The 18,839-nt window shown below is 38.0% G+C and overlaps 1 protein-coding gene across 8 annotated transcripts in view; it reads left to right on the forward strand.

Moving 5' to 3' along the window:
• Window positions 1–18,839, forward strand: part of MBNL3 (muscleblind like splicing regulator 3) — a 127,982-nt gene that overhangs the window by 77,175 nt on the left and 31,968 nt on the right. For all 8 annotated transcript variants that reach the window (XM_089904075.1, XM_089904077.1, XM_089904079.1 and 5 more), the window contains one exon: window positions 18,500–18,664. In XM_089904075.1, the coding sequence (XP_089760201.1) occupies window positions 18,500–18,664 (165 nt within the window). The remainder of the gene's footprint in view (window positions 1–18,499; window positions 18,665–18,839) is intronic.

Here is an 18,839-nt window from a genome sequence, read left to right on the forward strand (position 1 = left end):
ACTGAATGAAACATGAGCTTGTTGAATCGCTTTGACAGAGGGAGAACCAATATGGGCTCCCCTGCAAGGTGCCTAGTCATCTCTCCACCTGCATCTGTACTTCTACTCCCAGTTCAGTTTTTACCTAAATATGAATGAAAATTGTATACACCCATGTGCCAACTTTCCTCACTCAACCACATTTTAACCTAGATTTCATGGCCTACAGATTGCTGATTTTTGTGAATTTAATTCTGTCCCTTGGCATTATAGAAATGTTCATTGGCCAAACGCCTTGGATACTCTCCAAATTTAGCATTTGAGTGTTTTTACCCTCTATGTGGATTTTTTAAAAATTTACTGAATGACCACTGTTACATATTATTTTAAAGTAATTAGTGTGATAATCTAGTAATATTCAAGCATCATTTTCTGCCTTAAAATGTTTGAAATTGAATTTTACAGCAAGTGGCTAGCTTGCAAATAAAAGTATTCTTGGAAGCATGATTAGCACTAATAAGGTCATTCTGAGTCAAGTACCAGGTCATAATCTGCAGAAAAGGGCTTTGTGTAAAAGGTGACTGCCTAATCCAGTAAAAATATGTATTTAAAGTTTAATCAATAACGATTGCTTCGAATGTACAGTGATATTTAAAAAGTCTGAAGAGTTTCAGCATAGAAAGGCAAAGAAAGATTCTTAGCGAGAGAGCCTCTGCATTAACTTTTTAAAATAAACTTACCTAGCAATCTGCTTTTTAAAAGAAATGGGAAAGTAATAAGAAATGGGAAACTAATTTCAAGATGGAATTTAAAAAAGGATTTCTAGGCTTATGAGCTGTACCTTGGTATTTGTGCAGTCAGCTCAATCTCTTATACCTTCTCCATCTTCATCTCCATTTGGCATAGTGATTTCTGTTTTTCAGGACAGACATCCTGAGGCCTTGGGTGCAATCCTTAGTAATTGAGATGTGATTCAGGTTTGGGCAACTGACTCTACTTCAAAAATAAGAAGAGTACCTGGACCATTTTAGAAAAATGTTTCAACAAAGAAGGAAACTTAAAATGGTTTTAAGTATTTAGCAGCATTCAGCTGATGTCATTAATAGTTTACAATAATATCCATAATTGTGACTTGCATATTTTAATAGGCAACTGACAGCTAAGACAAAATCAAGACCCTCTTTCACTCTTCCCAAATTCTCAAGGCCTCACTCCGGTGGCACATGACATTTATTCCATCTACGAAATATTGCTGATAAAATGTATTTAATCATATTTCACTATTCCTCCCCCAAATCTCCTATTCTCCTCACTAGAGAAACACTTAAGGAAAAAAATGACATTACTTCCATGCCGGAGATTGTAGAGAAAAAAAGAAGAAATTCGGAGACACCTATTTGAGAAAAGCTTTTCATTCTGAAATACTTCAGCTCCAATAATAATGTATTTGAAGCGAAACCAGAATGAAAGTGTAATGAATAAAATAACATACTAATGAAGGGGGTGGTGGTGATAGAGAAAGTGAGACTCTGCCAGAGAGAGAATTATTTGTGCCATTTTTATCACACATTATAAACTCCTTGGCTTTCCTTGAAGCAAAAATGAAGAGCTGTGATTAATTATGGCTCAGAGGCGTCTCATTCTCCCTATCAAATTTCTCCTCCTCCTCAACAGCACCTCTAGACCCCTAGTTTAGTCACCTTTGATTTCTACCCCACTGTTTTCCTTTGATTTCTATCCCATAATGTCAAGTGCTAGAGCCCCTCTCAGCAACAGTCCTCAGGCCTCTGCAGTTGCAGAAGAGATAAGATAGGCAAACTCCTTGTGGGCAGGTTCCCTGCCCTATTCATTGTCTTCCATAGTATCCAGCAGTCTCTTTTACAGAGAGGTGCTTATTAACCAGTGTACTTTCTTTTATCAAGCAATAAGAACAATGCAGTTCAATACATTTTCCTCTTTACAGTGGTTGCCAGAAAGCGCAGAGCTACATTTAGGGCCCAGCTGAAGCGATTAACCTTATCTTGATTTTTGAAGTTTTTGGTGTAATTATCACCACCTTCCCCATTATACCACTCTTACTCTTTAGGCCCATGATAATGGTGTTTTTGGAAGTGTGTCTTTCCTGTAAGTTGTTTCCAAGCCCTTGTGGAAGAATGGAGTTGTATACCTAGTGAGAGGGCAAGGGAAGGGGCTAATTCTATTTCTGAATTTCTTATTTACAGCTCATTAAGCTATTTGAGTGTTTTTCATTTAGATGTGCCAATGTATTGCAAGCATTATGGTATTGCAAACTGGGGGCTTCAGATTTAAATAGGCTGCCAGTGATAGAAGTAAACCGAGTACTGCTGAGACTATTCTTAATCAGAAAGGAAATGATAACAAATACTTGGAACTCCTTAGCCAGGTATTTATTTTCTTCACAATGAAAAGGACAAAGTGTTGTATGGGATGTCCTGTTTCCTTACTGCATCACTGCAGGGTACAACGGATGAACTTTGTATTTGGTGCTTGCTTTGAGGTTTGGGAGTCTATCAATACTTCACCTTTTGGTTATCCATGTTGAAATGCTGTGGTCAACATTGGGTTGTTTGCTTATTTGATGTGAAAAGTATTTCCCTCCTTTGAGCTTGTCTTTCTTCCAGATATCTTTTTTGGGGGTGAGGAGAAGAGGTAGTACTTTCAAATGAGTGTGGTTCCTGCAGTGAGTAAAGGTATTAATTTATTAGAGAGCCGAGGAGAGTTTACTAGAAAATCCTTTATCTGCTTAAATTTGGATATGTAGCAAACATTTTGAAAAACACTCTGGGGAGATTTGTAGAGCAAACATAGGCAACATGTAATACAGAGCTCTTATATACTTACCTTTATAACTAATAGCACTACTTTGTAAACAGAAAATGAATGTGTTTTCTAGGAGTAGTAGAATAGAATCTTGAGAGGTCCAATCCTTTTTTTGTGTGACCTGGACTGGCCTTCTTTTATACGACTGCTAACATCATTACTGAGGTCAGAGATGTGGAATTAAGATATCAAAACCCCGTCTATATGACCTTTTAGAAACTGATTATCAGTGACATAAGAAAATGCTTAGTAAATAGCTAAATCTATTGTTCCATAAGACAGCCATTCCCACAGTGTTGGGAAAGTGTTGTTGGCTGACTAGCAGCACCACCTTCACCTGGGTACTTGTTAGAAATGCAAATTCTTGGGCCCTACCCAGAACTGCTGAATCAGAAACTTTGAAGGTGAATCTGACAGTCTGTGTTTTACAAAGCCCTCCTGGTGACTCTGATGAACACTCAAGTTTGAGGACCACTGGCTTAGAGAAAACCCTAACAGTCCAAGAGAGTATCAACTAAAGATAATGTTTCTCAGTTTCAGAATTCTCAGCACTCTGGCTTATTGTTTATACTCAGATCTGGTGGAAAGAGAATGACATCTGTTCTGGAAGACATATATCTTTGGGAAACTTATTATATTTCTCTCCCTAGGGAGCACCACAGTGCTTATTAGCTGAGATAAGGCTCTGAGACGTACTGCACGAAAGAGCAGTTTACTTCTGTTACACTCAACATTTCTCAAAATTCTTTTACCACAGAAACCCTATTTTTGTGGAGCACATAGAAACTTCCCATTGAACATCTCATCACAGGTAGCCGGACAAGAATAACATTGGTGTGTAAATGTGTGAAACGAAGAAGAAAAAGATTATTTTAATCACTTGTCTCTTGTAACCCTTTGGAAGGATTAGTGACTTTTTTATACCCCAAAAGGTCTATTGTAGGTGTTACTAGCTGCCACAAGTGGACTTTCAAAGTTTTATATGCAGCAAGTGTGGGGACAAAAAGGGCTTATATATGTATATAACATATATAATATATATTTGTATATAATATATATTTATTATTAGTTCTTTACAATAGAAATATACATTCAATATAATTTTCAGTACAGTAAGAATATTCAATGTATAAGTATATATGTTCCAACGTGTTTCACATTTATATGAGTCAATCTTGGCTTCTAAGCAGTTGGGCCTGTTGAGATGAAAAATAAGAAAAATGAAAATCTGTTCAAATAGTTAGAAACAGTTTTATAATGAGATACATTATTATTTTACCAACTTATATAAATAATATTCAAAATCCCTTTGCTATAATTAATTACTTGTTAGTATTTTAAGCACCATTAACATCTTCTCTTATAGCCTAAAGCTTGTTTTGCTTTATCCTCCTAACTTACCAGGAAAAAAATGACTTGCTTGATTTCTTTATATCCTTTTAATATGTGTTATAAATAAAATATAACAGCAGTTTTGGCAAAATTAAAATATAAAAAGTACCAACCAAAAAATGTGACGCTCCCAAGTTTTTCATATGATAGAGATTACTTTGAATGTTTTATTCATTATGATTCTAAAGTGAATGTTCATTATGTGAGATCTTAAAGTAAGAAGCTTGTGATGGTAGAGAAGTGCCTCTTGACTAGGTAAACTGGTCTTCTAAGTAGGCACTGGCTTATTGCCAATTGTAAAGGGAGCAATAATTCCTTTCTCTTTTCAGTTATTTGCAAGGATAAGATTAAAGCTTGGATCTGCTTCTTTATCCTCTGCTCTTTCACCTACCATTACTACTGAGTTGTGGGAGCAGCAACTGTAACAATATCTGGTTCTAAGAAGAGAAGTGTCCTTGGTTTTCTAACATTGTATATAAATTCCCTCTCTAGGCACATGATAATTTATATTACTCACAAAATCAAGGATTCCTCATATAATAATGCATTATCTTCTGTGGGGAGGTAAAATGGTAAAACATAATTTGTAATCTATTGAATTTTTTATACTTAATTCACAGCAACAATTTTAGTTCTAACTAACTAATAAAGAAAATAAACATTTTTTTTTTACTGATTTTACTTCCAAAGCATACTAAATTTCACTTTTTCCCTTTATTCTTTCAAAGTACTTATGAAGTATGTAGGGGCAGGAATTATTCCTAGAAAAACTGATTAACAGAATTGGAAAATAATTTAGCCATGATCTAAAGGTAATTAGAATCCAGGACACTTAAATCCCAGTTTAGCCCTCTTCCTAATAAAATGCTGCATTCATGTTTAGTAAAATACTGCATTCATATTAAAAATTTAGATTTGTCTCAGAATAAATGTGTTAGAAGTCAGAGTATGAACTGCCTGCAACCTGATTCCAAACAGCTGATTCATTTCAACATTGGATTTATTTATTATTATTATTTTCCCCATCAAATTGTCTTTAAAAGTATAAGTACCCTTTTGGATTCTACACGTTCAATTGTCTAGTCACTTATATAAGATCTAGGTTCCCTACTACATCATCAGCAAATACCTAGAATATTTTGTCTTTTAAAAGCTGGGGAAAAACCTAAATGCTAAGTTAGAGTGAATAGAATTGATATGTTTACATCATGTTTATATGTTTACCTGATGCATTTACATGTTGATTTGCATTTGAAGTCTTTAGTCTTATTTTGTGAATAATGTTTACTTAACCAAAAATAAATGGACAATATAGAAAAGAAAATAAATAAACATAACTTGCTCACAGGCAGAGTTGAAGCACTGAAAAAGTCAAATCCTAGTTCCCAGGCCCACAAATCATCACCCCATGTTGCACATGGGGTGCATGTGTTTTATACATGCACCCCATGTATAAGTTTATATATTTTTATACATTCTCTAGTCATTTAAGTCAAATCCCCACTAAAACTGAGCTTTTGGTGGCGTAGTCTTTTGTGAGGTGGTATGTGTGGTGTGTGTGAATCCTTATTTGTCTGTTCTTTGTGGAATGAAATGCTTCAGAAGAACACTTTGTACTTCTTTGTGATAAGGTTGATCTTTTGTCATCGTTTGGGATTTTCTCTGCTTTGTCATAGTGTTGAACCTACAGCACCCAGACATTTATGGTCTGAGTAAACCTGCTTCTAAATGACACTGCCGTGGTGGTTTTTTTTTTTTTTTTTTTAAGATTCTTCTTTTAGAGTGGTAATAATAATACTCACAAAAAGGCACACAACCAACCCTTTCATTGAGCCCCACTTCCATCTGTTCTCTATGTCCATGGGGTTTTGCAGGACTGTTACTTTTGTCAGGCCATGGTCATTTGTGCTTAAGCTCTTATAACCCAACTCCTGATTCCAGGACACTGCTTCTCCCAGACCAACTGGCAAAATTCTATCATGCAGACATTTGCTAAAAAGCTGTGCTAAGAGATGAGATATATGTACTAATTGTTCTGCTTTGGTTAGGATGAAAGACTTCATAATCCGTTTAAAGCACTTTGAACAGTGCCCAGCACATGGTAAATACACAGTAAAGTTATTCAGGTGGATGTGGTGTAAAAAACATTGGACACTCAGTTATCTTGTCTTATTCATTTTCAAGTCACCTAAGATCCCCAGGTACTTAACAAAACATCCCACTTGACATACATTTATCTATTAAATAGTTTCTGGACATACCTAACGGCCAGTTGGTATGCAATCTTTATTATAATCTTAGAAGGAAAATAGTGACTCAACCATTAGAAATATTTGAACGAGCTCATTCCTCAGTTTAGCACACCATGGTGTTGTGAGGCATTAGTGTACTGGTTAGGAATGTGAGCTGCAGACTCAGTCCACCTGGGTTCAAGTCACAGCTCTGCGACATTTGTTCTGTTACCTTGAGCGTGTTTCTTCACATCTCTGTGCCTCAGTTCTTCAGTAAAACACTGACTTCCTAGGGTTATATTGTGAAGACTATATGAGGTAATGCATGTAAAGCACTTTGAACAGTGTCTGGCACATGGTAAATATACCTACTATAAAGTCAGTTGTTATTATTATTCAGGTGGTCATGATGTGAAAAAAAAAATGCAAACCTGACCACAGCATTCAGTAAATCCCTCACATGAGTTGTGTCATTATGACTACTTTCATGATATTAATGGAAAATATAATTTTACAAGGGCCTCAACGTGGTCTCTAAATGTGTGTCAACAATCATCACATGCCAAGTTACATGAGCTAAACCTGTAGATACAGTTATTCTGTAGCCCACTCATAAATGGTCAGAATTAGTTCACATCTGAAGGGTCATTTGACCTTATATACTAGAGTCTGTAAAACATGAAACAAAACAAAAACGGTTAAATGCTCCAGTTATCTTTAGTAGAAAAATAACTGTGAAATATTGGCACACTGATGTTTTATATGGCCTAGTTTATTTCTCTGTATCACTTGATCAAATATTTTTCTAGAATGGAATTTGATTTACCTTGTATAAGAGACATATAAACTGGGCTCTTTTTTTTTTCAGAAAGACATGTTTTCTGAAGTTTTCTAATTTTATTCTGATTTTCAGGGAAGGCACAATGAAGCTAGGGATTTGTTTTATTTTTCCCCTCACCAGAATAAGGATTCCACTAATTAAAAGGCAGTGACTAGACCTTAGAAACCTTGTTGTGCTTAATATAGAGGGTTTATGGTTTTAAGAAACACTGCATCCTTACAAGTGCACTGTTCACCCACTAACTCTTCTAGCTGCTTAAACTGACTTGCGGAGAACAATTAATAGATTTTTAAAACTAATTAACTTTCGCTGTCCTTTGCTTTACTTTGTTTTAGATTTGGAGATAGGCATTCTTTGGCAGGGGTCATATTTCAACTTCTTCTCTGTAAAGATATGAGACATTTATGGTTGAGGGATTGATTTATTTTAAAACGTAAAACTTCCATTTATCATTTTATCTTCTTTAAACAACCCCATTTCTAGTTACATTGTTTGTGGATCGCCTTGTTTAGTTCTTTAAATACCAGGAACACTTTCATCATCATCAAATATTAACTGCTCACTGAAAGCAGAAGGTGAGTTTAACAAGGTTGCTATATTTACTAAGTAAGACTGAGAGAGGATCATTTTTAAACATATTCTTTAAAAAAGTAGTCTCGGTAGTTTCGTCTAGAGCATTGTCAGTTCTGTTCACATCTCTGAAATATATTTTGGATGAAACTTAATATATTTGGTAAATAATCAGGCCAGGCAGAATAGATCTTTATTTTTAAAAGAGAAAGAATTTATATCAATAAATTGCTTGCTTTTATGTCAGAACAAAAACAAACAGCAACTTGGCCTAATAAAGAATCACTTGGCTAAAAAAAAAAACCCCACTTTATTTAAATACACAGTGCATTTGGAGTTTGGAGTTTTCTTTGGAGATTTGTCTGATACTCTAAAATGCCTACAGTTTGATACTCTAAAATGCCTACAAGTTAGCATAAAGGTTTGTCTGATACTCTAAAATGCCTACAAGTTAGCATAAAGGTTTCAGTAAGGCTTTTGGTGATAAAAATATATTTATCATTAACGAAATGTAGAGCTAGTCCATGCCTCAAAGCATTTTAATGCAGTCCATGTCACCAAGTAAACCTTTCTGCTTGGAAATTGCATATTTGGTATTAGTTTGGTAGTTGGGTAGAATTGTGAGAAAAATGCGTATTTTAAAGTGGATACATTTGGCTCCGGCGTTTGAAACATGATTTCTACTTATGAATTTAGCAAGACCCTGTAAACAACCATTTGGTATCATGCTTTAAAATTTCTTTATCTGAAAGAAAACTTATGTCTAGCAAAAAAAAAAAGAAAAAAGGACTGATTTTTATCTCTGTGCCTCTAATTTCAAAAATGCAGAGGTAAATCAATAACTGTATCTGCCCTTTATATAACCTCTGGGTGGAGGGGTACATGGCTGGCTCTAGAGATGTAATTATTTAATTTATTCTTAGCAGCATACTGAGCGTTGCAAAGATAAATTGTTTACATCTGAACAATAATAAGTGCCTTTCTCACCTTTTACTCCCCTTAAGTTTGCAAGATATTTGTCTACATTTAATTCTTCTTTGAAATTTTCTTTTTGCTTAGAGACAGGAAATTTAACTTTGCCAGGTGGAAACCGCAAGGTTTAAGTTTAGTGCACAACTAAGACCCTTAGGAATTGGAGGGATTGCCAAATACATTCCTACTTCCCAAGTTTTAGTGCCGTTAAAACTCACTTGAGACCCTTAAGTCATGGAAAACCTAAGGTAACTGGCATGGTTTCAAGGGATAGAAGTCACAGTGTAGGAAAGCCAGTTAGACAGAGAAGGCTTGAAGTTGTGATTTCAGAAGTTACCTGACTGAAGCATTCAAACAAAAGAAGAAAGCCCCGGCAGCCATTTGGAAAGCTCTGGCAGAACTTACAACTTTGGCAAGGAGCGCTGGGAAGCTGACTGTGGGATCTTTCTTTGTAGCCATCATAGGAAAAATCTACATCTTGTTAGCTGTGCAGAGATCGAGTATGGGCAGGAGTGTTCAGTGTCATTTCAACGGACGATCCAGTTCCTTGGAGTTCACTGTATGCCATGGGGCTTGCTTTGAGCTTTAGTAGGAGGGAGTTGAATTAAATCAGTATTTTCATAACGATTCTCTAACGAGATATGTTAAAAGGTATTTTATGGAAAAAAAAAAGAGGCATGGTTTCTGCGATTGAACTGTGTTTCAGTTAACAAGTCAGCAGGTTTCTTTACTCTAGGACGTGTGAGAGGGAACCTTTAGTATGCTCCGGTGGACTGTTAATCTCCAAGAGGGGAATAGAGGGTACCATTCCTTACAAGTATTTCACCAGGAAGCTCAGTTTCTGAGGCTCCTCTCTTGGGAATAGTGGTCTGTGGTACACAGACTGAAGGATCTCTAAGAGCCTTTCCAGCTTTAATGTTCCCATGACATGTTGTCTATAACATATAAGCTTCCCCAGTGAAGTACAATTTCATTCTCTCTGACCTTACTAATTCTGACTCTTTGATAATTCCAACAAAGGAGACTGCAATCTTAATAAAAAATAAATTCAGGATTGTGTCTAGTAACTGATTCCTAAATGTTCACCATTGCCACTTTTGTGATATACCTGTTCTGTCATGTGGGGCTGTTATGGATTGCCATTTTTGCTGAATATATTATTTTGTTCATTAGAATTAACCGTGCCCCTCTACATCTCCCTCTCTTTTAATATGAGTAATCAAGGGTTGACTGAAAAAGACATCTATGCAAATAATGGCTATTCATGCCATTTTTTGCAGGTTTTGAATATGTATCTGCATCGATCTTATGTGTGCATGTGGAAACATAATACTTAAGCAGATGTTTTCCTGGGCTTTAATGGATGACTTTTGCTTCAATTTAAGTATACCACCGACAGGACTGAAGAAATTAAGGTTAACCTGTCCTCCTCTCCCTCCCCCCACTAACAAAAACCTTAAAAACATAAAAGCCTCATCTTCCTGTAATAATTCATATGTTCAAAAATGTATATGAATTTAGAGTCAGGAGTTCCGGCATGGTGGTCACTCACCACACCCTCCCCCATCCCAGTTTAAAGGAGGAGCTCCGGCAGGCAGGCATCAAAGTCATTTGAATATACAGTTGCGCCACGGTGGTTGGGAAAGTGGACTACTGGCTGACTGGGTAGGGAGACGTGCGAAGCTTTTGGTGGGAGGAGCCAGGGAATAAAAAATTGCTTTCTCCAACAGTCAACTTCCTTAAATTCCTTGCAGCTGGTCAGGTAAGCTGGGGCTGAGAGTGCCTTCTGCTTTGCTCTGGGCAACTGAAGGCCTAGTAGAGCCTGGGCTGATTACATAGAGGGGGCTGCTTATGACCTTAAGGTAACGGGATGAAAATGGGTTTTTGAGGATTTGACTTTATTTAGCTCAACTCACAAGGGTGGAGAATAGATAGGGAGAGGGTTGCCGTATAATATTTTGTATGGGGCATACTTATCCTAAAAAATTAGTCCTTGTTCATTTGAAATTCAAATTTGATTGGGAGTCCTGTGTTTTCATTTGATAAATCTGGCAACCCTAGATAGGATCCCAGGCAGAAGCCCTAGCTGGGAAGAAAGGGTGCAAGCAGCCGGCATCCTTTTTGTCCTGGTTCCAAATCGCTGTGGTTAGTGACTGGATGGGGTGTCTGGAGAAGGAAGCCGCGAGAACCCTGAGAGCCAGAGATTTGACTGCCTAAGGGCCAAGGGAGAGACCCCTTTATGTTGTTTTGTAACAAAGCCTATGTAGTAAGTAGCTTCTTGAAGTTGCATGATTTTGTGTATTTGTTTTCTTGGAGTAACATTCAATGTCATTCTTTTTTTCTTTCCTTTTTTTCTGTATTTTAATGACATTTTACATTGGCAGCCATCAGCTACTTTAAAGACAGCGTCCGTGAATCCTTAGCATCGGAAACGCCTTCTGACTTTCGGTAACTCGGCACCAGTGCGCTTCAGTTGTCTTTGGGTTTTAATTTGATTCTGGTTGGCTGTTTTGTAAACAGAGATCATACATTCCTGAGGAGCATATTATTGAACAGATATCCAGTTAATATTTTTCTCAAGCAGTTGAAGGTATTTGATTAGACCAGAGGGGAAAAATTGGGGGGTGGGCAGGAAGCAGATCTGGGGTATTGGGGAGGCAGGCTTGGTTTCACTATGGCCGCAACTATGATTTTTGGTGTTATTTGTTCTTCAAAACATTTTCAAGCTAATGATTATTTGAAAATAAATGTTTAATGTGAATGCAGCTGAACATGGGTCTTAAAGCACAGCGGGAACATTTTTCTTGTAAGAAGTCAGCATATGCAATAGAGATGCACAAGAAGGCTCCACTCCATGTGATTATCCTGAAGCCTTGTATTCCACCTTTGTCTCAGTGGCTTCAGGGAATTTGACTTGCAGCTGGTTAGAGAAATGCAGGGTGGGGATGGAGCAGTTGAAGAAGGCAGTTTATTCTAAGCTGACCCTAGAAATGCAGTGCTCCCCTTGGGCAGGCCCAGGTGCTGATTAAATGTGAATCTGCTGCAGGTTCCTTTATTCTGCTCTGTAGGCCCCTATATCCTGGGAGTTCTTGTGACCACAGACCCCTGGGAATTAGACCAGGGTTTGTGTCTGTGCCTCATGGGTTCCTAACATTTCTGATTCAGTTATACTGAATTACCAGGATTTTTCAGCCATGATGATCACACACACCCCAGAGTATATATTCATAGAAAAAAAATTGTTACGAAGTAGCTATTTTCTGGACCTGAATAGAATAACGGTTCATTTGCAACAGAAAACCAGGAACAGCCTCAGTCATATGTTGCCTCCTGTTCTCTTCTTGGAGGAAGAAGAAAGAACTTAGGAAAGGAAATGGCAAGAGAAGCAATTAGGCCTCTAAGGCCGACTTAGTGTGATGCCCTATAAAATTATTCTCACAAAGTTTATTCATTCATTCAGCAAACTTTTATGGCGTGGTCACTATTCACCAGGCACAGAAACAGACCTGGAGGTTCAAAGATGAGTAAGATATAGTCCTGCCTTTAGACAAACTCAAGGTGGAATGGGGAGATAGGCATGCAAACAATGTATCAATGTACACAGTGATAAGTGCTATGATAAAAGGGAGTACAAGATGCGGCTGGAGACACAAACGAGGGAGAGGGAGAGGGAGAGGGAAGCGGGGGTGGGGTGGGGAGAGGGGTTCAGGAAGATCTTTACAGAGAAAGAGTCATTTGAAGTGAAAATCCATATTGGGTAGTGAGAGTCTGCAAACTTGGCTTCTGTCCTTACTGAGCTGCTTGTTAATTAGGACAAGCCGTCTCATCAATTTGGCCTTCACTTTCTCTGTAAGATAAAAGTGCACAGATGTTCCTTAAAATCCGGTTCAGCCCTAAATGTTCCGATTCTGGTAATCAGGTTATCTTAGCAGGCTGCTGCAGAGAACAATGGTGTGATTGTTGAGCCTACTCCTCCCTTCATCTTTTGGAGGTCACCACTTGTAAGATTTCTTGAGGCAGATAGGCTAGGCGAGAAAATTCTGCCCTCCTTCCAGCTTCTTACCTATTCAGACTTGGTGTCTGGTTTGCACCGAAGTCATTGCCCTGTATATGTGTATATGGGATGTCAAGAAAGCAGAGTTCATGAGTTTGGGATTAGCAGATGCAAACTATATGTAGGATGGATAAACAACGAGGTCCTGCTGTACAGCACAGGGCACTATATTCAATATCCTGTGGTAAACCGTAATGGAAAAGAGTATGAAAAAGAATGTATACATATGTATAACTGAGTCACTTTGCTGTACAGCAGAAATTAACATGACAGTGTAAATCAACTATACTTCAATAAAATGTAAAAAAAGGAAGGCAGAGTGCAGCAGAGATACAGTGCTGACTGCAGTGGGGGAGTGCTTGGCTGGCTCATTCATTTTGCCTTCAATAAACTCAGGAAATGGTTTAATAAAGACTTTTTTAAAAGGATTTTTTGTCTGCATCCCAAATTTAAATGAAAAGTTGTATGCAAGATTTTAAGGATGCTTTTTGTGCGTATATGTCAATATTCATAGATGGTACAATACTGGAGGATATCCATTTTTATAAAGACAGAACTCTAAGAGGAAGAAAGTGGGAAGTTTGCCTTTACTATACTGATATCTGGCTAATACTCAGTTTATGTTCATGTTGCCTCACTTTTAGCCATTTCAGATTGTTCCTAGCCCTTAATAGGTCCGTGATGGTTGTAGGAACCAGGCAACCTACTACGTATCATTTGTAATTCTAAAATTACTGTTACTTCCTCTGAGAAGCCATGTCTATGCATATGTAAGTACGTTTCAGTGGGGCAGTATAATCAAGAGGATTTTTCATTTAACACATGATCATTAAAATGAAATAATTTTTTTCATAGAAATCAAATCATCTCTTCATTGCCTTTATTTAACATTTAACTTTTAACTCTTGATAGTCTAGCAGAGCAGTGAGATGTCTTTGAAAAAGTAATCCAGTTACCACTGTATTTGAGAGCTTTTTTCCCCCCATAATTCCTAATGTATTTGAAGAAGCAAGTCATTCTGCAAACAGCTGTTCCTGTTAATATACTGGTGATTGACAAAGGGTAATTTTCAGCTTCCTGGGGTCCTTTTCTTATTCTGATGGATGGTAGAGCTTTCTCTCATGAACATAAAAAAGTACACTTCACAGGGGTTTTCTACCACCAAGTGCCCGGGAAGTCTTGTCTCTGACAGACTCTCACTCTCATTAACTCCCAAGACTTGGGTGGGATTTGAATCTCTAAAATGCTGCTTTTCTCTTTCACTCAAGTACTCTTTGTGCTCATTTGTGAAAAGCCTGAAGGTAGGAAAAAGGAAATAGATTGAATTTGGGAGGTTTTATGAATGCTCTGCAACTTTTTCCTTTGTCTGTCATCAACTTTTTGATGTATTTCAGAAATTTCATTGGTCATTTATTCCCCTGCTGCATTTCGGGTGCTTTTTCAAAGAGAGTAGATGGGAAAGGGGAGCGGGAAGCTTCATAGATATACTAGTGCTTATTTCAGCAGAGAATCACTTTCCCATTGAATCACCTTGCTATTTTCTTGACTCCGTATCACAGTGAAAAACCCAATGAGGCCAAAGGAAATGGAAAAGGAGTGAAATTGAGGCAAGCCTAAATCAGCTTGCACTCTAATCTCTTCAATGCTTTAATTTTGTGTGTCTGTGGAGGGGAGGGAGAGAGGTTTACACATCTTGACCAGCCTTAGCTGCTGTTTTTAGGATAGAGCCAGCTCTACCAGTGGATGGCAATTTTCACAGGTACAACATTTAGAGTCGTTTATGACATGGTGTCCTACTTTGCACTGAGCACATGGCAACTCTGAACCTGTGGGTCTAGAAGGAGGGCTTGGACAACATTGACTTGGCTTGGGAAACACAATGGGTGATTTTTTTCAGCGCAAGATGGTTTCTGGGCTGTTATAGACCTGATGTGATAGGGAGTCTTGTGGCCCATTCAAGAGTGCTTAGCTGGCCTCAGGAAAACATTGGAACCTTTCTACTCCATAGTCTCTGGTTTTCCAAAGGACAAAAACAATAAGTGATTACATACTGTGCTGGGCAGATCCCTCCTCAGCCTCCACCCCATCCCATTCATACATGCTTACCAAAGCCTTAATCCCCTCCAAGGACTAAAAGCAAATGTTAGCAAACGTCAAGAGCAAAGATTGCCACCCTCTCCCCAACTCCAATGAAAGTATTTTGGCCTATAATTAAGTTTGGGCATCTTGAAGAATTAATACAGGGGAGATTTGTTATCACCAAGTGTTGTGCATATAAATATATTATCCTGAGTCCTAAAGTCGTTTTGAAAAAACTTGAGGGGCTTGGCTTTCTTTTGAAATATTGTGTTCCACAGATAACATTGATGTTAAATTATTTGTTCTCATCTATTGTTTGGATAGAAAATGCAGGTTGTTTTTTTTTTTCTTTATAAGCTTTCTTTAACATAAGAAGCAGTCTCTGGTAAGGTAGTGTTTCTGTGCATCTGCATTGTTATAGAATTAAATTATGGATTCTGTCATTCAAAAGAGAATGCTTTATAAATCAAGTAAAATCTCATAACTAAGATGAATAAGTTTTTTAAAATCTTATGCTGCCTCATATTCCATACTTTAGTTTTATAGCCTAACTTGATGTAATTTTTAAAGTGTAATTTTTTTTCTATTTCTATGTACCATTTTTGATTTGTAAAAATGTCATTAGTTTCCCAAGAAAAAGCTTAAGAAAAGTTATTATATATAAAGGACAGTAACATAACAGCACAAAGGCAGGTAGCAATTCTTTATCTGTAGATTGGCAGGAAATGTGCCAAATACACCATGTTCTCTCACTCCCTTCCATTCTCCTCTCCTCTCTGATGACATTCAGTGTAAATGACGTTAAGACTCTAAACTGTAACAAATGGCAAAAATCCTAAGGTATTCCTTTTCCTTTTTTTTTTTTTTTTTTAACTGATCTATTGTTTGGAATTCCTGAATGTAAGAGAGAGTCCTCATCTAATTTTGGGGGCGCAGGGAGTGGGTTACAAATTGTGTTCTGTTTAAATGTTTATGGTTGTGTTTGCCACTTGTCTGGGAAAGCTATCAAGGTGGGTTTGTGATCCTAAGGCAGTCCTGCTCAGCAGGTGCCTGGTTTCTTTTTTCAGGGCTGCTATGCAACTGTCCCAATGCTAGTAGGCGGCAAGAGGAAAGATAGTCTAAGGAGAAGGAAGGTCAGGACTAAGTTGCTTAGACCTGGTTAGGGGGCAGGATTTCCAAATGCAGCTACAGTTAGTGATAAAAAGACCTGAAATTCAGAAGAGGGGTCAGAGGTAGAGATAGAGATTTAAGATCTGAGCAATTGCAGTGAGAGATGAAATTTTACCAGCACTTCATTTCTCCAGGGGAAAGAGATTAAGGAGGAGAGCAGAGGATTTAGGACTGTACCTTGGGGAAATCTTTAATGTTAGGGTGTGGGAGGAAAAGAGAAACCCCGGAAGTATAAACTACCATGCTTGGCTCTGGAAGCCACCAAGTGTCACTACTTCCCCTGAGCTGTTAATTCTGAGCCAGATAATCCCAGTTATACTGGGTGGAGGGTGGAGAATCTGGGAACTAAAATCCTTGTGACTATCTTTGCTTTGATGCAGGTTGTAGTAGGTGTAAAAAGAAGCTTATGGGGCTTCCCTGGTGGCACAGTGGTTGAGAGTGCGCCTGCCGATGCAGGGGACACGGGTTCGTGCCCCGGTCCGGGAAGATCCCACGTGCCGCGGAGCGGCTGGGCACGTGAGCCGTGGCCGCTGAGCCTGTGCGTCCGGAGCCTGTGCTCCGCAACGGGAGAGGCCACAACAGTGAGAGGCCCGCGTAACGCAAAAAACAAACAAACAAAAGAAGCTTATGTTTTCTCTTAGGGGGGACATTACTGGGGGGAACCCTCCATTACCGCAATTTTTAGCGCATTTAAGGATTTCCTTATAGTCCTTATATGTACTAAAATTATGTAGCTGTTTCCTAGGCTACTTAATGAGTTCAGGAAGGCTGGGTTCATACCACCCTCAACTCTTACTACCAAGAAATTCTTCCTTTTCCAGGATTTCCAGAGAAATATAAAAGCACATTGAAACTAAGGTATTATTTGATTTTATAAATAATTTGATTTAAAATTTGATCAAATTGGAGAAACAACAGGACAAGCCTGACGGAAAACAATAGTGGCTTCCTTGACTTCTTAAGCTATGTTTTAAGTTATACTCAGCTTCCTGCCAGGGGAGGTAAAATAAAAGAGCCACCTCGTCCCACTGATCTGATATTTAAAAGAGCAGTTGCAGTGCATCTGGTTTTGCTTTATAGGTAACTCTCTAAAATTTTGAAGGACACACCTTGATTCTCAGTGAAATTATAGGAATGCTTGGATAACAAGATAACTAAATATGGAGAAGTGATTACATAATCCGTTAAGGCATCATAAATAGGGAAAATTCGTAGCATGTGTTGAAAACACTTGATGAACTAACTGACTTTCTCCTGGGAATTCGGGTGGCCTAGCAACTTGCGCTCTTGGGTTCAAAAAAAAGTTGCCTTTTTTTCCCACCCCTCCCTCCAGTAAGCTCACGCACTATGAAGGATCTTAGCAACTGTGGGAAAAAGAATGGCTTGCAGTTGTGCTTATCTTAAAAGGATTATGGCAGACCTAGTAATCCAAATGAGAGAATTATTAGCGGCTTTGCCCAGTGCTCAAGAGTTAAACAAACACAACAGGTCACATTTGAGAATGTGATAAATACCTGTTCAGTGACATCCTTTGCTACCACATAGTCAACACCATAATTATCAGCCATATCAGCATTTAGGTAATACCAAACGCATGTTTGGTTCCACAGGACTGACATATGATCCTGTCTGGAAGTGCTTAAACCATCCATAAAACATTCGAATACCGGACACTCCCAAGTACACTTTGGTCTCAATTATCCAAGTGATCCAGGGCCAGTGCCTCTGGAATCTACAGAACAGCATAGCCCCAAGGTAGAGATTTATTCTTTAACAAAATATCAGTGGATTTCAGGATGTTTCTCACATTGTATGGATTCAGGAAAAAACTTTAGAGCCAAAATTGTCCAGAATAATGGATCTAAAAGTTTTAAGATACATTTATGTGTATATATGTAACATTTTCCCTCAGTTTTCCTGATTGTATATGTAGATCCACACCCTAAATCATATTTAACATGCATGATGTCTCATGTTGGGAAATTTTTATATAAATCTGTAATGTTATGATGATACACTATTCCTAATGTTTTATATTTTAAACATAAGTTGATGCATATCAAAGTAGAGCAGAGCAAAGTGGCTAAGAGAATAAGTTCTGGAATCAGACTAACTGGGTTTTAGTTCTGGTTTTGTCACATGTTAGCTGTGCAAGCTTCTCTCAGTCTCAGTTTCCTCACCTGGAAGATGAAGATTATGAGAGTATCAGTCTTAGGGGCCTTGTATGAAGACTGAATGCATTCATTCAAGTAAAGTACTTATGACATATACATAAGTACATCACATATGCTAAGAGATTAATAAACTTTTCTTAGCCACACCAGATTTTTAGAAATATTAATGTAAATTCATCTAATCCTTCATTTTCAGGGTCGGTGTGCTAGAGAGAACTGCAAGTACCTTCACCCTCCTCCGCATTTAAAAACGCAGCTGGAAATTAATGGACGGAACAATCTGATTCAACAAAAGACTGCTGCAGCCATGTTCGCCCAGCAGATGCAGTTTATGCTCCAAAATGGTCAAATGCCATCACTTGTAAGTCATAGTGCTGCTTTTTCAAAATTGCATATGTATGTCTTTTATTTTTTAAGGATATATATCTACGTTGGAATAACCTTGCAGGGCCTTTGGGAAGTTAGTCACCAAAGGATTGAGGATGCAGGCTGATAGGTAATTGACACTACAAAGCTGCTGTGCACGTGAAGGGAGC

The sequence above is a fragment of the Delphinapterus leucas genome, chromosome X (assembly GCF_059928025.1).
Source record: "Delphinapterus leucas isolate spDelLeu-1000000601 "Yukka" chromosome X, BTC_Dleu_Yukka2, whole genome shotgun sequence".
Taxonomy (NCBI): Eukaryota; Metazoa; Chordata; class Mammalia; order Artiodactyla; family Monodontidae; genus Delphinapterus; species Delphinapterus leucas.